The sequence below is a fragment of the Polypterus senegalus genome, chromosome 10 (assembly GCF_016835505.1).
Source record: "Polypterus senegalus isolate Bchr_013 chromosome 10, ASM1683550v1, whole genome shotgun sequence".
Taxonomy (NCBI): Eukaryota; Metazoa; Chordata; class Cladistia; order Polypteriformes; family Polypteridae; genus Polypterus; species Polypterus senegalus.
This window is the reverse complement of record NC_053163.1, coordinates 116324898-116344073: the sequence shown is the minus strand read 5'-3', so window position 1 is coordinate 116344073 and position 19176 is coordinate 116324898. Positions and strand designations below refer to the sequence as shown.

Below are 19176 nucleotides of genomic sequence, written 5' to 3'. Positions count from 1 at the left end.
GATCCTCCAAACCACACAGCTAAAAGCACCCAGGAATGGCTAAGAACAAAACATTGGGCTATTCTGAAGTGGCCCCCAATGAGCCCTGACTTGACTCCTATCGAAGATCTATGGAAAGAACTGAAACATGCAGTCCGTAGAAGACCCCCTTCAAATCTGACACAGCTGGACCAGTTTGCTTAGGTCAAGTGGGCCAAACTACCTGTGGACTGGTACAGAAGTCTCACTGAGAGCCCCAGGAATCACTTCTTTGCAGTGATTGCTTCTAAAGGTTGGGCAGCAAAATATTAGCTCAAGAGGCCCATCATTTTTGTCCAAGCAATTTGTATTTGTTTTATTATTTGAAATATTCTGTTCAATCAAAACTCTAAAGCAAAGTCTGATTTTTGTTAAATACGAAATAAACAATAAACTTCAAGCAACACACAACACAATTTTAATTTGCTTTGCGTTCGTCGCACTTTGTGGAGGTGGTCACCGCTGTGCCCCTCGCTATCAGTCCATGGCAGCGGTTTGACACTCGACGCCTACACATCCCAAGTAGTTGATGTTTCTTAATCCCATTTCTGTTGTTAAAAATGTTAACGGCGTCCAGGGTTGTAGATTTAAACTAAGGGCTCAGTGTTGGTTGGGCTTAACGTTATTATAATATGGCAGATTTTCATGTAAGTTATGAAGCTTGACTGAGAGGCCATCGCTTATGGAAGCAACTTGGAAGCTCTGCAGCTTAAAATCTTTAACAACCAATGATAAGAACAAACATGAGAAAGGAGATATGATTATTATTAATAAGAATACATTTTACTTATATAGCACCTCTATAAAAGAGGAAAGAGCAAAAGCACCCATAAGGAAGGTGTGAATGCCAGCAGGTGATTTCAGAACACACTTAAAGTACCCGTTTGTCACTAAAAAACGTCGTTGTCATCATCGTCACACTTCTGCCTCTCACAGTGGATTTGTGAATCTATGAAGGTCTCTGCGCTGGTGTCCAGAGAAGAGTAAACTGCGAGGGGCTCGGGTGACACGGTGCTGCTCCCTACTCTGGCGACTGGCGACGTGTTGTATGCCGATTAGCAACTGCAAGGACTCCGGACACGGGACCCCAGAAACCATCAGCAGCTGTTCCTTCCAGGCCATCTTTCACGGAGTGACCGGTGAGTCTGAAGACCCCCCCGGTCTGCTGCAGGGTGGGGGGATCGGGGCATAATTACTGGACCCCAGCATCTGAACCAGTCATATTCTGCTGTCAAATGTCACACGTGCACCTGAAGCCCACCTTCCTGGCTCTAACGAGGTAAGCGATAGGACTCTGGGATAAAAGGGGGCTTTGGTGCTAACTGCATCCCATCGCAGTTTCGACAAGACGACCACCAAGAGCGCCTAACTCCACCCACATCACCAAGAGCTGGCCCCACCCCTTCTGCCTCAGATGGCATAAGAACAGGCGTTCAGTTGAAGCTGCACCTTCGCCGAGGGCAGAGCTCCTGTGGACGGACACTTCGGCGAGGCTGAACTGAGCCCACTCTGGCCTGTGCCTGGTTTGGTTATTTTTTGCTTTATCAATTAAATGGGGTGCCCCAACCTTCCCTTTGGTGGTCTTGATCTGTTCTTTGGCCACACGGTCATCATGTCTACGCTGCTGAGCCTCAGAATGGAGGGCTTCTTCCCAGAGTGCTCATGGCGATAACTCCAGGTCTTCAGCGGCACCGATTCTTGACATCTGTCCATGCTTGGCCTGCTCACATGTCTATTAAGCACACGTTTACCCTCATCACTTTGGCGCGGGTGTTTCCCTTGTGATTATTTTTGGAACAATCAGGTTGGACCTGTGAGGTCGCATGCGTGAATTGTTTTTGACTTGTCATTTTTGGGCAGAGTTGAAATATGCGGTCCAACTTGTTCAGTTTTGAACAGAAGCTTTTACAAAAATAGCGGCAAAGGTCAACATCTGACACAAGAAACTGGTTCATCTGGTCAAGGTACTCTCTAAAATTATGTTAACTTAATTTTTGCTGTGGCTAATTTTAGATAAATGTCAGCTTGAATTGCATTTTCAGGAAATGTGGTCTGTTTCCTGCTCTGGGAGCCCATCAGACAGCAAACATTGGTGACGTTCACCCCACTTGCCCTTCCGTTTACATCATTTATTCTTCCTGGTCTCTCATTCACAGTGGAATTTTCTCCCAGCGGCAGACGCACTTCTAGGCACTCACCAGTTGATAAGAAGGTGAGCTGCAAATGGCCAGTCTGGTCACCTCTCTGAATCTGCGGAGGAGCCAACAGTCGCAAATGGGCTCTCAACAACAGAGTTTAATTGTAGCCCCCAAAACCTAGGAGGCTGGTCACATAACACCCCAGCATCACGTAATGGCTACAAACCCAGTCACAAAATGCCTGGTTGCACGATGGTTAAGATTAGGGCTGCGCCCTGCGTGATGTTATGTCATGACTATTGTGGGCTCCAGTTAGAGGCCCCCAGAATGAAACCGCCATTCAACGGGCTGCATCTCACTATCGCCTCCGAGATGTGTGAACGCTTCCCCCATTTCAGACTGTCGCGCTCCGTCTTCTTTAGGCTTCACCTTGCCAATCATTTCTACTCCACCCAGTTAAGGGTGTTGAGCCTGGCGAGCATCAACAGGCCAAAGCTGGGAGTCAGCCCTGGAGGTCTTGAGGCCAGAGTCAGGACATCGGCTTGCACCCGTCACCACATAACTTGAGCGACTGGGAGGGGACGTGGAGTGACGGGAGAAACTCCGGTGAGCACTGGCAGTGATCTTAGAGATTTTCCCAGCTGCCTAAACACTCGATCTTGAACAGTCAGTTACAGCAGATAACCATTCGCTTTAATTGAATCCTGAAAATGATCACACAATTCCCAGAATTAACAAACTGCATTCCTGATGTTTGTGTCATATCACAGATCGGTTGCACCATCTGAGCAGATCTTCAAGCACAAATCCCATTGTCAAACGTTCACCTCCATTAACCAAGAGAGTCCAGCTGCAGGCAAGACCGTCTGAAGCCTCAGATTCAGCGACCCGAGACATGCGGAGGCCCGTAAGATGACACCCCTGTCAGCGGCACCTCTTTGACTCCGCCCACTTTCCAACAGCCACTCCCCTGTTTCGCCGGTGGACTGAGGCCTGCAGCAGGGCTTCTCAGACTCGGTCCTGGGGGCCCAAATGTGGCTGCAGGTTTTTGTCCCATCGAGATTCCTGATAACACTGAGCTCATTTAATTAGCTGCTATTATTTTTCTTTTATTCTATATTCAGAAAAGCACAGCAGTATGATTTTTACAGTTATAAGACATTTAGAAATATTTCTGCTTTTGCTATAGATTTAAATGCTTAACTCTCTTTTGTTGATTTCATTATATGTTGCCCTTTCTCTGTGTAGTTTTTCCCCTTCGTTGTATCTTATCAATGACAATTAAAAATGAGCAGCGCAGACACACTGGCAAACACCAAAGGCTGCAGCTACTTTAGCATCAGACTCACTAATTAATAAATAATGGATTAATTAAACAATTCAAACACCTGGAGAAGATGAATGAAAATCAAAAGGAAAATATTGTTAAAAAGAAAAAAAAAATACAGTATTCCCATATAACTGATTGGTACATTTGAATATTTTTTTCAAACCAAACTTCGTTTTCTAATTTCAAGTATGCGAAGCACCGCATGGGAAGCATATCGTATATCATTGAGGAGTTTTAGTTAATACGTAATATGTGCTCTGATTGGGTAGCTTCTCAGCCGTCCGCCAATAGCGTCCCTTGTATGAAATCAACTGGGCAAACCAACTGAGGAAGCGTGTAACCTAAATTAAAAGACGCATTGTCTGCAGAACCCGCGAAGCAGCGAAAAATCTGTGCTATCTATTTAGATATGCTTTACATTTAAAATCCACAACAGAGTGAAGCCGCGAAAGTCAAAGCGCGATATAGCGAGGGATTACTGAATATACACACACACACGTGTATGTACATTTTGAGCTGATGGTTTACTTTTGGGCTGATGAGCGAGATGTTACAATGTGGTGCTTAAATGTCTGAGGTAATGAGGGCACTTGCAGTGAAACGTGTTTAAGCACTTGAGGAAAACATTAATGCAGATTAGGCACAATTTTGTGCATTTTATTTTGTTCTTCGCCCAATGATTCAATTTCTGTGGTTCGTTTTTTGATTTGATTGGACACCTCGTGTCACATGACAGATATGTGGCCATAGTATGTATGATCTTGCGGTGGATACGCGTCTAAGAAAACAACTCTCGTTAGCATTGGTTAGTTTGATGTCAAGCAGGCCTAGTGCTAGTCGTGGGTTTCTGGTCTTGACTTCATTTTGCCCCCAACTTCTGATTCTTGTCTTGCCCAATGGTTTCCGCTTACAGTTTGTGATCTCACAGCTTTGACCCCTTGCTTTGTTTGGACTAATTCTCGTTTTTTTTTTTTTTACCACCTCCCGGACTCATTTTCGTCCTCACAATGAACCTCAGACATACCTTGTGTTCCAACAAATGGAGAAAATCTAACAGGAGTGCCCACAGTCCTGATGCCCATGCCTACCCGTTTGTCCATTTTATGAGGGGTGATATTGGGAGTCAAGAGGAAAGCCAGGCAGTGAGTTTACAGCAAGTCATTGGCGGTCCCCCGTGACACTCCCAGAATAAATACAAATATTGCCATCTGCCACGCTGGCCATGGTTGGTTCTTTTCTTGCTGGGAGAGGCTCTCATCCTGAAATGGATTTAATTGAGTAGAAAATGGATGGAGGAAAGGTAATATTAACCCTCTGTCCTTTTTCTTGCTTTCGCTTCTCCAGCAGTAGAAGGCGCAGTGTCACAAGTACCGAGCGCACTAAATGTATTCAAGTACAGAACAGAAAACCTCAATCCACTTACCTGATGTGCTCCTCACGCTGCAGTCACTTCTTCACTTGTGGTCCCGTTGCTGAAACCCCGGAGGAAACAACCCTGAAACACTCTGAAATCTTGGGATATCAGGAACATGGAAATGATAAAGGATTTAATTACATCGATGTGCAAACAAATGTAACCACCATGGAACCGTGCCATATCAGACATGTTTGACACGACATGCAGACTTAACTAGCTGGGCCCCCCATCCAAGACAGGCTCAAATGTTAGTAATCAACAAAGACCTCTGCGTACTCGGCGTTAACTTTTGCAGTTCACCATCTATTATGTATGTATGTCTATGTATGTGGGTAGCATGTTTCATTCCAACAGATGGCACATCACAAACATTGGCATTGCTTTAACAAATCCCATAGCAAATAGAATGTAACAGAGACCTGAAACTGGATGGACACACAATACACACTCGCACCTCAGTAAACCGATTCCTCGCCGTCTGACAGTTACTCTTTGTTGGCTGCCTGTTATATTTCAGCCAGGATGCCCCCCGGCCGGGGTTGAGATTCATGTTTTATGTCACTTCTGTTCATCCTTTACTTTTTTGTTCATGTTAAATGTGCCTTTGGTTGATTATGTGCGTTATTCTTTGTTTCCGATTTTTTTTTTTGTGAATGCAAGCTGCCTGTGTTATTTTCCATGTATTTTGTGGGTGGTCCCCCAAGAGGCGGGGCCACCTGCCAATCAATGCCAGGAATGGCCCTTTGCCCTATAAATCCAAAGGGTCTCCCAAAGTTCCTGGCAGTTCATTTCGAATGCGCTGAGGAGTGGCGAGTTGTACTGCGTTTTATGATTTTCATGTGCTTGTGATGTGATTTACTGGATTTTTGACTTGTTGCCTTCCCTGGTGTCAGTCCTGGAAGTGCCACAATGTTGATTAATTTAATGAGCTGGGCTTTGGGATGTGGGAGGAAGCCAGAATACCAGGAGACAATGCTCATGGGTACAGGAGAATATGAAAAGTCCACATAGAGAGTAGCAGGCCACATTCATGAGATACAGTTTAGGGGAGCTTAGTGCTGTGAGAGGCAAGTGGGCTGCTCAAAGGAGAACCACATCCTGAAGTGAAGGAATTAAAAGGATTCCTACAAAGCGTAGTTGTAATAAATTTACAGTTCACTTCTTAGATGTGCTGCCCATCAATGTAGACCTCAGGATTAACGTTGGCTGCGCAGCAACTATTGGAAAAGTATTTTGTAAGGCATTTAGTAATATAATGCACTGCACTGCATGTGTCATTCCAACAGATGGCACATCACAAACATTTAACAGGCATTGCTACAACTGTTTGTGATGGGCCATCCTTTGGAATGACAGAGACATAGCTTATTATTCTTTTGGTTTTTTTTTTTTTTAAGCTGGTTGCTTAAGGTGGCACATCACTTACCAGCCCAGTCACTACCTGTGTGCCATTAGCCAGTTGTCCCAATGTCCAGATGGGTTTTTCCAGTTACTCTAGTGGTCTCCCACATTCTAACTGCCTTCAGGTTAACTTCTTGCTCTGTTCCAGATACTAGTTGGAGGTCACAGGGTAAGAGGCAGGAACCCACCCTAGGGAGGCCGTCATTCCCAATTGAACTAGCAAGTCTTTGGGATGTGAAGGAAGCCGGACAATGAAGATTTTTGAATATTGATCACAAAAACGACATTTACATTTCTATATCCTATTTGATTGCAAGTGCTTATTTTTGTGCTTTCCTCTCAAATTGTAAGTAGACATATAAAGTACAGCTGGGACATCGGAGGTGATGTAAAAGTGGTGGCACCTCTACGAGGAAGGCAGCTCGGATATACCACGTACTGCGACTGGGGTGGCCACTCTTTTAGAGTAATGAGAGCCTTTGGCATGGCTGTCCCATTCTCATTACACTAAAAAGATCTGAGCACTCAAACGTTTGGCTCCCGGGCAGAAAAACATTGCATATAAACCACTTGTCGACTCAACAAAGATGTTTTGCCTCCTCTTTATAAAAAAAAACAAACATTTAAACAGATTAAAATTTTTGAAGGATTTTGATGTTTGAGACCGATGTTTCCACAAACAACTGATGCCAAGAATTTGGAAGACTTTTTTTATTGGTCCACAAATTGGACACATCATCAAAGGCCAGAGGTTCAGAGATCTGCTAGTGGGGTTGGAGGAAATCACACGGCAGCCATTCAAGGAGGTTGTGGAGAACTGTCTTAGCAACTACTGAGCACCAAACTACATGCAGATGGTCGACAACATGCTGCTTCAAGCATACAAAACGATGAAGTCCATCATGTCAGTAAAGATTCACGTTCTGAATTCACACATTCTCTGCTACTCTAGGGGCAGTTGGTAACAAACATGGTGAATGGTTTCACCAGGACATTTTAACGATAGAAATGTGGTATCAGGGCCCATGGAACGCACCAGTGATGGCCAACCATTGTTGGACAGTGAAATGAGAAGCAGGAGATGCCGAGTACAAACGAAAACAAGCAGCTCAACTGTTGGAAGGCATCATTAAGCAATTAAACACAAAAAACTCAATAAAAGCTCATTTCATTTTTCTCCAAATTTCTATGTAATAGGGTCAATCTGAAATTATATTTGGGTTCATCTTGAAGTTTTGTTTAAAATCACTAAAAAGTTTTTCCTGGTGAAATCAGAGCTGTAGGAGAAAACCCCCCACCAAAGAAGAATAAGAAACAGACAGACAGGGATGGACCCACCCGGTCAGGGTCTGCCCAAGTCTGCTCATGAGCGAGTGATGAGCCAACCTTACAGGGACTCGTGCTCAAGTCCACAGAGCTTACTTACAGAACAACACACAAGCAGGACGGGCCCATGAACCTGCCCAGGCTCTCCTGCATTTTTTCTTGGACTCTGTGTTTCACTGCCCCCCCACTTCAGGACTCCATCATCTTCACCGCTTTAAAGGAAAAGAAGTTCACTGAAATTGTCAAGTTTATTTTGGCTCCACAACTCCATCTAGTCACCAGGAAATCGACGACTTCCTTGTCATAAATGCATTTTGGGCGTGTCGTTCTGCAACAGGCAATCAGCAGCTCTTCCTGCAGCAAACACATCTGGTGACTTCTTTCAAGTTTAAGGTTCACAATGGCCATTAAGGGCACTCCGCTCTCAACAGGGATCAGAAAACATACATGCTGCAGCATCTTTTGGCGTAAGGAACGAGGTAATGAAAAAAGGTCAGCATGGTGGTGCAGAGCTTAGTGCGGCTATCTCCCAGCTCCAGAGCCCTGCAGTCGAATTTACCACAGGAGTGAAGCGGAGATGTTTTCCTCATGTCTGTCGGCTCGTTTTGTGGTCCTCCAGATCTCCTTCCACATCCAAAAGATGTACATTTTTGATCCAAGACTGTTGACTTTTAGACCAGCCTGGTGTGGGTGATCTTGCAAAAATGTCTGCTGTGTGGTTGTGCAGCCCAGACAGACAAGAGGCCCTTAGAACTTTGAAGTGTGCTTAGAGGGTTCACTGAAAGACGGACTTTAAACAGAAACAGGGACTTTCTGCCATTAAGGCACTGTAGAAACGTGGCAGGCATATGCAGCACCTTTATGTGTTATAACATGGCTTTGGGGCGACAGTTGTCCAACCACTGTGTTTCGACAGTCAAAGTCTCAAATGTTTAGTATCCCTGCCTATTATTTATTCTGCAGAGTCTGGTCTGTGAGGTCCACTGCCTCATCCCACTTTATAAATGGGATGACAATTGGCTGTCATCGATGGGCAAAGCCACTATCGCCTCAACAGGGCCTGCCATCCATTTTTTGACCTGCTCCTCCAGGTCAAGGATGTGAAGTGCTGGGGTCCGTGCACCAGTGGCATTAGGTACAAAGCAGAAGTCACCCCAGACAGGGTGCCAGTCCATCACAGGGCACGTGAGCAGATACACTCACTCACGCCACACTCAGCCAGTTATCATTAAAGATATGCGTCATTATTTTAGACCCTTTATAATCCAATTCAAATTTAAACATTTCTCAATAAAAGAAGAAAAGGCTTAAATTTACCTTTAAAGTCTTTCTTTAACTTACTGAAAAAATATCTTCTTGTTCTATATTAAGTTGGACTTAATCCAAATTTCATTAAAAAAAACCCCAAAAAACTGCCTAGTGATTCTTTTCTTTCATATTTACATACTGGACATCCATCCATATTCCTAACCCACTAACATAGGGCAGCTAGAGGCTATCCCAGCACTCACCTGGACAACACATGGACAAGTGCCTCCATAGGGCTAACACACACACACACACACACACACGTCGGGTCATAATTTAGCACTGCCAATCCACCTAACCTGCAAGTGTTTGGACTGTGGTAGGAAACTCACAAGGCCACTCCGAGAACATGCAAACTCCATACAGTGAGCACCTGGGACATGAACCCCAACCTCCTTGTTACAAGGCAGCAGTGTTACCACCGTGCCACCCACATACTGGCTAAGCTGTGTACTTTTACTATACAGAACAATTCAATTTCAAACACACCCGATTCTAGTGCCACATATTAGCTGATAGGTGCCTGGGTGCTACAGGGGCTTGTAACAGTGTGTCTGGGTCAGGTTTCATTGTGCCAAGTATGTGAACAAGGGGATGGAGAGATGTTTTGAGCATCAACAGCAAGTTATTAGAATTTTGAAAATTCATGTTCATGCTGGTGCAGAAGAAACATCACTGCCAGGGTAACTAACACAAGAGGCCGAGAATGAAATTTCACCTGGAAAGATCATAAATGTCTACAGAACCCTAGAGGGGAGTCAAAAAAAAAAAGAGAGGGTAAGGCTGTGATAGGCTTGTAAGACAATTAAAAATATCTGAGGACAATAGAGGGCAAAACATGGCTGAGGGTGGTGAGGAGAAGATGTCCTTTTTTAGGCAGGTGGCATGGGGGCTAACTAGGAGATATGGCCTTTACGCAGCTGAAAGCTCAGGGGTGTGAAGACGACATGGGCTACATGGAGATCTTGGGCTCCTCATAAGTTGCCTAGATTTAACCCCTGGGCTTGGCTGGAAATGACCTAACAAAGACTTTCAAAGCTGTCAACAAGGAAAAGCCCTTTTAGTGCAGAGTTGGAACAAGAGCTCTCAGGCATGTGAAAGAATGGGCACAGTGGTGGTAAGTGAGGGAAGGACTGCACAGAGGAACTTTCAAGAAACCAAGCGAGTGAATGTGTCACCCTACTTGATAGGCAGGGATAGCACCAATGAAGGCAGGCTCAAGGGTTTTTTTAGAACATTAAAACAATCGGGACAAGAACAGGTCATTTAGTACAATAAAGCTCGCCAGTCCTATCCACTTAATTCTTCTAAAACAACATCAAGCCGAGTTTGAAAGTCCCTAATGTCTTACTGTCTACCACACCACTTGGTAGCTTATTCCAAGTGCCTATGGTTCTCTGTGTAAAGAAAAACTTCCTAATGTTTGTGCAAAATTTATCCATAACACGTCCCCAACTGAGTCCACATGTTCTTGATGAACTCATTTTAAAATGACAGTCTCGATCCACTGTACTAATTCCCTTCATAATTTTAAACACTTCAATCATGTCACCTCTTAATCTTCTTTTGCTTAAACTGTATAGGCTCAGTTCTTTTAATCTTTCCTCATAATTCAACCCCTGTAGACCTGGAATCAGCCTAGTCGCTCTTCTCTGGACCTTTTCTAGCGCTGCTATGTCCTTTTTGTAGCCTGGAGACCAAAACTGCACACAGTACTCAAGATGAGACCTCACCAGTGCATTATAAAGGTTGAGCAGAACCTCCTTGGACTTGTACTCCACACATCAAGGCGCTATATAAACCTGACATTCTGTTTGCCTTCTTAATGGCTTCTGAACACTGTCTGGCAGCTGATAGTGTCGACTCCTCCATAAACTCCTAAATCCTTCTCATAAGGTGTACTCTCAATTTTCTGACCTCCCATTGTGTATTCAAACCTAACATTTTTATTTCCTATGTGGAATACTTTACATTTTAATGACATTAAATTTCATCTGCCCAAGCCTGTATGCTATCCATGTCCTTCTGTAATTATATAACGGATTCCAAATTATCTGCTGATCCACCTACAGTATCTTGTTATCATCTGCAAACTTAACCAGCTTGTTATTTATATTCCTATCTAAATCATTTATATATATTAAAAATAGCAGCGGCCCCAGCACTGACCCCTGTGGAACACCCCTCTTAACATCGGCCAGTTCTAATGAGGTTCATCGCACCATCACCCTCTACTTCCTGTGTCTGAGCCAATTCTGCACCCATCTAAAAACATCACCCTGAACTCCCATTTCTTCTAACTTGATGCCCAACCTCTCATGTGGCACCTTATGAAATGCTTTCTGAAAGTCCAGATAAATAATATCATAAGCTCCACTTTGATCGTATCCTTTTGGTGCCTCCTCATAGAATTCCAGCATGTTAGTAAAACACGACCTCCCTCTTCTGAAGCCATGCTGACTGTTCAATAAAACTCCTGTCCTTGCCATGTGCTGCTCAATCTTGTCTTTAATTTCTTCCATTAATTTTCCTGTGATACACTTTAAGCTTGCTGGCCTACTATAGTTGCTTGGATCTGCCCTGTCACCCTTTTTATAAAATGGGATGATATTTGCCATTTCCCAGTCCTTCGGAATCTCCCCAGTGAGCAGTGACTTCCTGAATATGTGCGTCAAATTTTTATATACAGCTAGGTCCATAAATATTTGGACAGAGACAACTTTTTTCTAATTTTGGTTCTGTACATCACCACAATGAATTTTAAATGAAACAACTCAGATGCAGTTGAAGTGCAGACTTTCAGCTTTAATTCAGTGGGTTGAACAAAAAGATTGCATAAAAATGTGAGGCAACTAAAGCATGGACCTAACTGTATGTACTTGCTAGCCTCCTTAAAATGGTCCTGGTGATTTGTTTGATTTCAGCCTGTTTAATCTGAGCAGCACTTCTCCCTCTACAATTTCTAAATCACTCAAACTCTCCTTAGTAGCTTCATTTACCTCTGGGAGGTTTTCCACTTCCTCACATGTGAAGACCTCAGAAAAAAATGCAAGTTTAGTGTCCACTATTTCATTGTCTGTATCTTTTAATTCCCCTTTACTATTTCTGATGCACTTGACCTCCCTCTTAACTGTTCTTTTACTATTAAAATACTGAAAGAATCTCTTAGGGTCTTCTTTCGTCTTATCTGCTATATTCCTCTCCAACTGTCTTTTAGCCTCCCTGATATCCTTCTTAATGGCCACCCTCATGTTTTCATACGCCGTACGACTTACTTTGGAGTTATTAGTCTTATACGCTTTATGCAGCTGTTTCTTTCTTTTTAACTCTTTATTAACCCACTGTATAAATTTTATTTCCTATTAATTTCCTATTTATAAGATCTGTTTGCATTAGGAAGGCTTAAACATATATACTGTAGATTTACAAAACTCTTTCAGATATTTTTCAAACAAAGTACTATTACATAAGAAACATTTTATGAAAATGACAAAAGAATGATTTTGATTGTCATGCATTTGACCCAAGGTATGTGAGAAATCTGGAATTGTGTGGTCCCACCAGTTTGCTTTCTCTATGTTTTTTCCCAATTTACTAGAGTTTTCCTTTGTTCTGCTTTGTTCCATCACCGTTCACACTATTTGCCGTATTTGATATGTACATATTTTATTGATTTCAGTCGTGTCTTTTAGGAGAATGGCTATACAACATTAAACTGAACTGTGATGATTAAAATAGTCTTTTTTTTATTCCATATTTTATGAGTCCAGTTAATTTTTTCCCATGATATGATGCGATTTCCAGTTGATAATATGTACATTATTTTCTGCAAAAGCATTCCATTTACACTGTACATATATATCTGCTATATACAGCCTCTTCATTCTAGACACTCATTTAGGACAGTGTTTAAGGAAAAAAATCTATGTTATTTAATACTGGCGACCCAGGTGCCAAGTCTGGCATACCATGTCTGAAGTGTGAGGTGGCATTTATTAAACAAATCCAAGTAACCCAGTTTAAATAAATTGGAAAAATAATCAGTTTACTTAAGATTAGTGTGGCAATTAATGCAGAAACTGTTCCTTACAGTAAAACAAATCCATGGCACAAAGTGTCCATGTATAATCACAGAAGACCAAAACTCAAGTGTCAAGGTCACGTCACTGCCACTCACCAAGAATACTTTATAAAGGACTGGACAGCATCTCATCTTTGTAGTACAAAATGCACCAGAGAACTACACATGCCTCTGGTCAAGAGAGATTTCGGCAGCTGAAGTAGTGCAAGTGCTCAGATCTCTTCGTCCAAATAGACAAAACAAAAGCACTTCATGGGAGTGTCTTCTTGGCGAGCCTGCAGTCATTTCAAAGTCTCCCAAACACAGACAGGAAGCCACTTCAATTGAAGAGGATAGAGTCTGGATCCTGGTTTCCCATCTGAGCCATGTGCTTCAAAATATCTTTTTTGGTAATAATGCCTAGAAGGCGACTGGAACAGAAGAAACAGACAGGAGGTTATTTACAGCAGACATTTCTCAGAATTGCTATTTTTCAAATTATGCAGAAGGTAGGCCTCATTCAAATCCCCCAGAATGCACACTTCCTGGAACAGCAAGCTGATTTCTAAACTACATTTTTTTACTGTTTATTTTTCTATTTAGACAGCTTCAATCCAGACAATACAGTATATGCAAAAGATTTTGAATAAAACTGTATAAGTCTGTGTTGGAAGAACATTTCAGCTTTGTTCCAATGTGGGCTGGATGACTTTAAATGTGTGTGTTCATAAGTGTGCGGGATGGATGGATGGATAGATAGAAAAAAAATGTACTCAAGGAAAAGTTCATTTCTATTAAATAGAGCTACGGCCTCTTATCCGCAGGGAGAAGGATTCTGTTACCATCCTAGCCACTGTCTGGGTGCAGTTTGCATGTTCTCTCCATGTGTGCTTCCTTCCATTTGCCGCAATTTAAAAAAAAAAAAAGCCACAACGTGTGTCCGTGTAAGGGTCATTCAATACATGGTCTCTGACTGCTCGATGACTTCCCTAGATGTTTTAATAGAAACTGAAAGGCTGAATGGATAAAAGAAAACCCCTCCACAAAAACAGCAGATCATGTCTGACTAATGATCCATCACTCCAATTGAATGATATCAAGAAGTGATTAGGCACAAACTTTCAGTCATTGGTGAATATTGTGGTGTTCGCTTTCTGCTATTGGTCGCATTAGACTTATGATTGAGACTTCTTTGGCCTCTGTATTCAAATAAAAACAAAGAAGCAACTCTTACTGCTTCACTTGGTCACTTTACTCTTCCAAGATGTTCCTCGCCTGCTTTTTTCATTGTCCACTCAATACACTGTACATTTACATTTAGTTATTTGGCCGACTCCTTTATCCAAAGCGACTTGCAACATTTACGATGCAACTGGTTACATTTCTTTTTGATTTTCCAATTGGAGCACAAGTAGGTCATGTGACTTGCTCATGGTCACACAGTGTTTAGTAGTGGGACTCTAACCCACCACCTCAGATCTCTTTTCTTGTACGTAATGCCCAGTGATTTCACACCAGCTGTACACTGATACAGTGACCAAAACTTTTGAACTGTCATACAGTCTGAACGTTAAACACCGGGGGTCTCATTTACAAAAGTCTACATGCATCACCTAACAAGGCTCCGGAGAGAGGCGACATGTTGCATGCTGCATTTTTGTGTCTTTATTTTCGTTATTGTCACTGCTTGTACTGCCTGTTCGCTTTTTTTTTTTTTTTAAAAAAGTATGACCGTACAACTCTGGTAAACATCGGAGCAAAAAAGGCTACTTTTGAAGTTATCGACCAGGGGCTGCTCGCCACAATAACTCGAGACCAAGGTGGCGGACGCAACCCACCTGACCACGCCTGGAGGACGCGGGGGAGAAAACGTGGCCGGTGTGCCAGGATCCAAGCGAGGACGAAATGCAGAGGACTGCGACTTCCATTGTCTAGCATTTTCCTGGCCAATGCCCAGTCTCTGGACAACAAACTAGACAATTTCCGTGGTAAACACTGTTTTCAGCGAGATCTGCGTGACTGTTGTGTTTTCTGCCTCACAGAAACATGGCTCACCGCCTGCACACCGGATTCAGCTGTCCAGCCAAACGGCTTCTCTATCCACCATGCTGATCGGTTGGTCTACTCCGGGGAAAAAGAGAGGTGGCGGGGTATGCTTCCTCATCAACAACGCATGGTGTACGGAAGTGGAAGTCATTTCACAAAGCTGTTCACCGGACCTGGAGTGTCTGATCATCAAGTGCTGGCCGTTTTACCTGCCTAGGGAGTTTACAGCTGTACACATGGCGGCTGTTTACATCCCCCCGCAAGCAAACACAAGCACTGCACATAAGGAACTGTACAGCCTCTTTACGGACTGTGAAAACACACACCCCGAAGGTCTGGTTATCTTCATGGGGGACTTCAACAAAGCAAGCTTCAGGTCTGTTTACCCCAAATACTACCAACACGTCTCCTGTCCCACCAGGGGTGCTAATGCGTTGGACCACTGCTACACCGCACACAAAAACACATATCGCTCGCTCCCGCGGCTGAACTTCGGGCAGTCAGACCACCGCAAATGGAGTGCTTTGAGAGGCTGCTGTTGGAACACATCAAGGACATCATCCCTGACAGTCTGGACCCCCTCCAGTTTGCCTACCGTTGCGACAAGTCCACGGAGGATGCCATCTCCATAACAATTCACACCACCCTGTCTCATCTGGAGAACAAGAACTGTTTTGCCAGGCTGCTGTTTGTGGACTACAGCTCTGCATTTAACACAGTCATTCCATCCCAGCTCATTGCTAAACACCTGGATCTGGGACTTAGGTCTTCACTGTGCAACTGGGTACTGGACTTCCTCACCAGCAGACCTCAGCAAGTGTGTATTGGTGGAAAAACCTCCACCATCATCACCATCAACACTGGCAGCGCGCTGAGCCCCCTGCTTTACTCTCTCTACACCCATGACTGCGTAGCTAAGTACAGCTCTAACACCATCCTCAAATGTGCGGACAATACCACTGTAATAGGTCTGATCAGCGAGGGCAAAGAGACGGCCTACACGGTGGAGGTCAGACTCTTAGCAGAATGGTGTCAGAACAACAACCTAACTCTCAACGTTAGCAAAACTAAGGAGATGATTGTGGATTTCCGCAAACAGGCAACAGAGCACAGCCCCATCTACATCGGAGGAAAGGCTATGGAGCAGGTCAGCAGCTTTAGGTCCCTCGGAGTTACCCTCACTGATGACCTTAAATGGTGAAGTCACACTGAAGCAGTAGTCAAGAAAGTCCAACAACGTCTCCACTTCCTCAGGTGACTGAGTAAAGCCCGGATGTCCCCCACAACCCTGTGCAGATTCTACAGGTGTACTCTGGAATGCATCCTGGTACAGCAACTGCTCAGTTCAGGACTGCAGAGCTCTCCAGCATGTGGTGAACACAGCACAGCAGATCACGGGCACACAGCTCCCTGCGATTCATGACATCCACACTACACGCTGTCTCAGGAAAGTGAACCGTATCAGGCGGGACCCCAGTCACCTTGCACTGTCACTTTTCACCCTTCTCCCATCTGGGAAGCGACTACAATTCATTCAGACGTGCACCTCCAGGTTCAGGAACAGTTTCTACCCAACTACAATCAGACTCACGAGCAATCAGTAGCCTTGTGTCACCTCCAATGCTATCTGCACATATACTTCTGCCACTGTTTCTATTTATTCCTAGGATTCTGATTTATTTACTTATTTATATTCATTTATTTATTGTGTGTGGGTTTTTTTGGTCTTTGTCTATGTTCACTTTCTGCATGGTACTCGTACTTGTACACATGACAAAGAATTGAAATTGTATTGGAGTATGAAAATATGCTTATGCAAAAAAAAAAAAAACAAAAAAAACATGAATATATGTATGACCAAATAAAAATCTGATTTGTAAAGCCTGGAGTATGCCCATTTCTATGTAATGTACCCTTTACAAACCACAATCATCTTGTGAACGTGCATATGTTAACACGCCTCATATCCCGGCTGATCACTAACCTGAAACAACCATACACTGTATGGACTATACTAATCAACCTCATATATACAGTGGTGTGAAAAACTATTTGCCCCCTTCCTGATTTCTTATTCTTTTGCATGTTTGTCAAACAAAATGTTTCTGATCATCAAACACATTTAACCATTAGTCAAATATAACACAAGTAAACACAAAATGCAGTTTTTAAATGATGGTTTTTATTATTTAGGGAGAAAAAAAAAATCAAACCTACATGGCCCTGTGTGAAAATGTAATTGCCCCCTCGTTAAAAAATAACCTAACTGTGATGTATCACACCTGAGTTCAATTTCCGTAGCCACCCCCAGGCCTGATTACTGCCACACCTGTTTCAATCAAGAAATCACTTAAATAGGAGCTGCCTGACACAGAGAAGTAGACCAAAAGCACCTCAAAAGCTAGACATCATGCCAAGATACAAAGAAATTCAGGAACAAATGAGAACAGACGTAATTGAGATCTAGCAGTCTGGTAAAGGTTATAAAGCCATTTCTAAAGCTTTGGGACTCCAGCGAACCACAGTGAGAGCCATTATCCACAAATGGCAAAAACATGGAACAGTGGTGAACCTTCCCAGGAGTGGCCGGCGGACCAAAATTACCCCAAGAGTGCAGAGACGACTCATCCGAGAGGTCACAAAAGACTCCAGGACAACGTCTAAAGAACTGCAGGCCTCACTTGCCTCAATTAAGGTCAGTGTTCACAACTCCACCATAAGAAAGAGACTGGGCAAAAACGGCCTGCATGGCAGATTTCCAAGATGCAAACCACTGTTAAGCAAAAGAACATTAGGGCTCGTCTCAATTTTGCTAAGAAACATCTCAATGATTGCCAAGACTTTTGGGAAAATACCTTGTGGACTGATGAGACAAAAGTTGAACTTTTGGAAGGCAAATGTCCCGTTACATCTGGCGTAAAAGGAACACAGCATTTCAGAAAAAGAACATCATACCAACAGTAAAATATGGTGGTGGTAGTGTGATGGTCTGGGGTTGTTTTGCTGCTTCAGGACCTGGAAGGCTTGCTGTGATAGATGGAACCATGAATTCTACTGTCTACCAAAAAATCCTGAAGGAGAATGTCCGGACATCTGTTCGTCAACTCAAGCTGAAGCGATCTTGGGTGCTGCAACAGGACAATGACCCAAAACACACCAGCAAATCCACCTCTGAATGGCTGAAGAAAAACAAAATGAAGACTTTGGAGTGGCCTAGTCAAAGTCCTGACCTGAATCCAATTGAGATGCTATGGCATGACCTTAAAAAGGCGGTTCATGCTAGAAAACTCTCAAATAAAGCTGAATTACAACAATTCTGCAAAGATGAGTGGGCCAAAATTCCTCCAGAGCGCTGTAAAAGACTCATTGCAAGTTATCGCAAACGCTTGATTGCAGTTATTGCTGCTAAGGGTGGCCCAACCAGTTATTAGGTTCAGGGGCAATTACTTTTTCACACAGGGCCATGTAGGTTTGGATTTTTTCTCCCTAAATAATAAAACCATCATTTAAAAACTGCATTTTGTGTTTACTTGTGTTATATTTGACTAATGGTTAAATGTGTTTGATGATCAGAAACATTTTGTGTGACAAACATGCAAAAGAATAAGAAATCAGGAAGGGGGCAAATAGTTTTTCACACCACTGTATGCATTAATGATGTTGCAGACCTTCATTGGCTGGTACAGCAGCCTACCACCAGATACATCCAGACACTGCCACATTCATCTTGCTGGGATTTTATAAATCCTATGGTGTGCTTCACATGGCATTAAAAGCAAAGTGTCAGGGAAAGGCATGAGGTCTAAGTGGGTATGTAATGACATGATTGCTCTTACAATAAATAGTATAGGCCATATGAGACATTTAGGGTTCAGCCAGTTACTTGACCAACAAGGTAGCCACCATGCACAGCAGCACTATGAGCAAACCTTCTGCCTAGGTTACTTTGCCCTGAAATAAACTAATTATGGGTTGAGACGCGCCACCAAGCCAAGTTGTTGGTCAATCTCACCTTAGCATTGCAGATGATTTGTGTTCTAATGGAATTTCATTGCACAAGGTTAACAAATGCATCAAGATTCTCTGTAGCCAGTCCACAATGTATATACCATACTTATCTAATATATACTTA

The 19176-nt window shown here is 43.2% G+C and overlaps 1 protein-coding gene across 5 annotated transcripts in view; it reads right to left on the bottom strand.

Annotated features, from left to right (window-relative positions):
- Nucleotides 1-12659: 12659 nt before the first annotated feature.
- Nucleotides 12660-19176, bottom strand: part of LOC120537442 (H(+)/Cl(-) exchange transporter 5) — an 80180-nt gene continuing 73663 nt past the window's right edge. For all 5 annotated transcript variants that reach the window (XM_039766378.1, XM_039766381.1, XM_039766379.1 and 2 more), the window contains one exon: nt 12660-13429. In XM_039766378.1, coding sequence (XP_039622312.1) covers nt 13339-13429 — 91 coding nt within the window. In that variant the 3' untranslated portion in view covers nt 12660-13338. The remainder of the gene's footprint in view (nt 13430-19176) is intronic.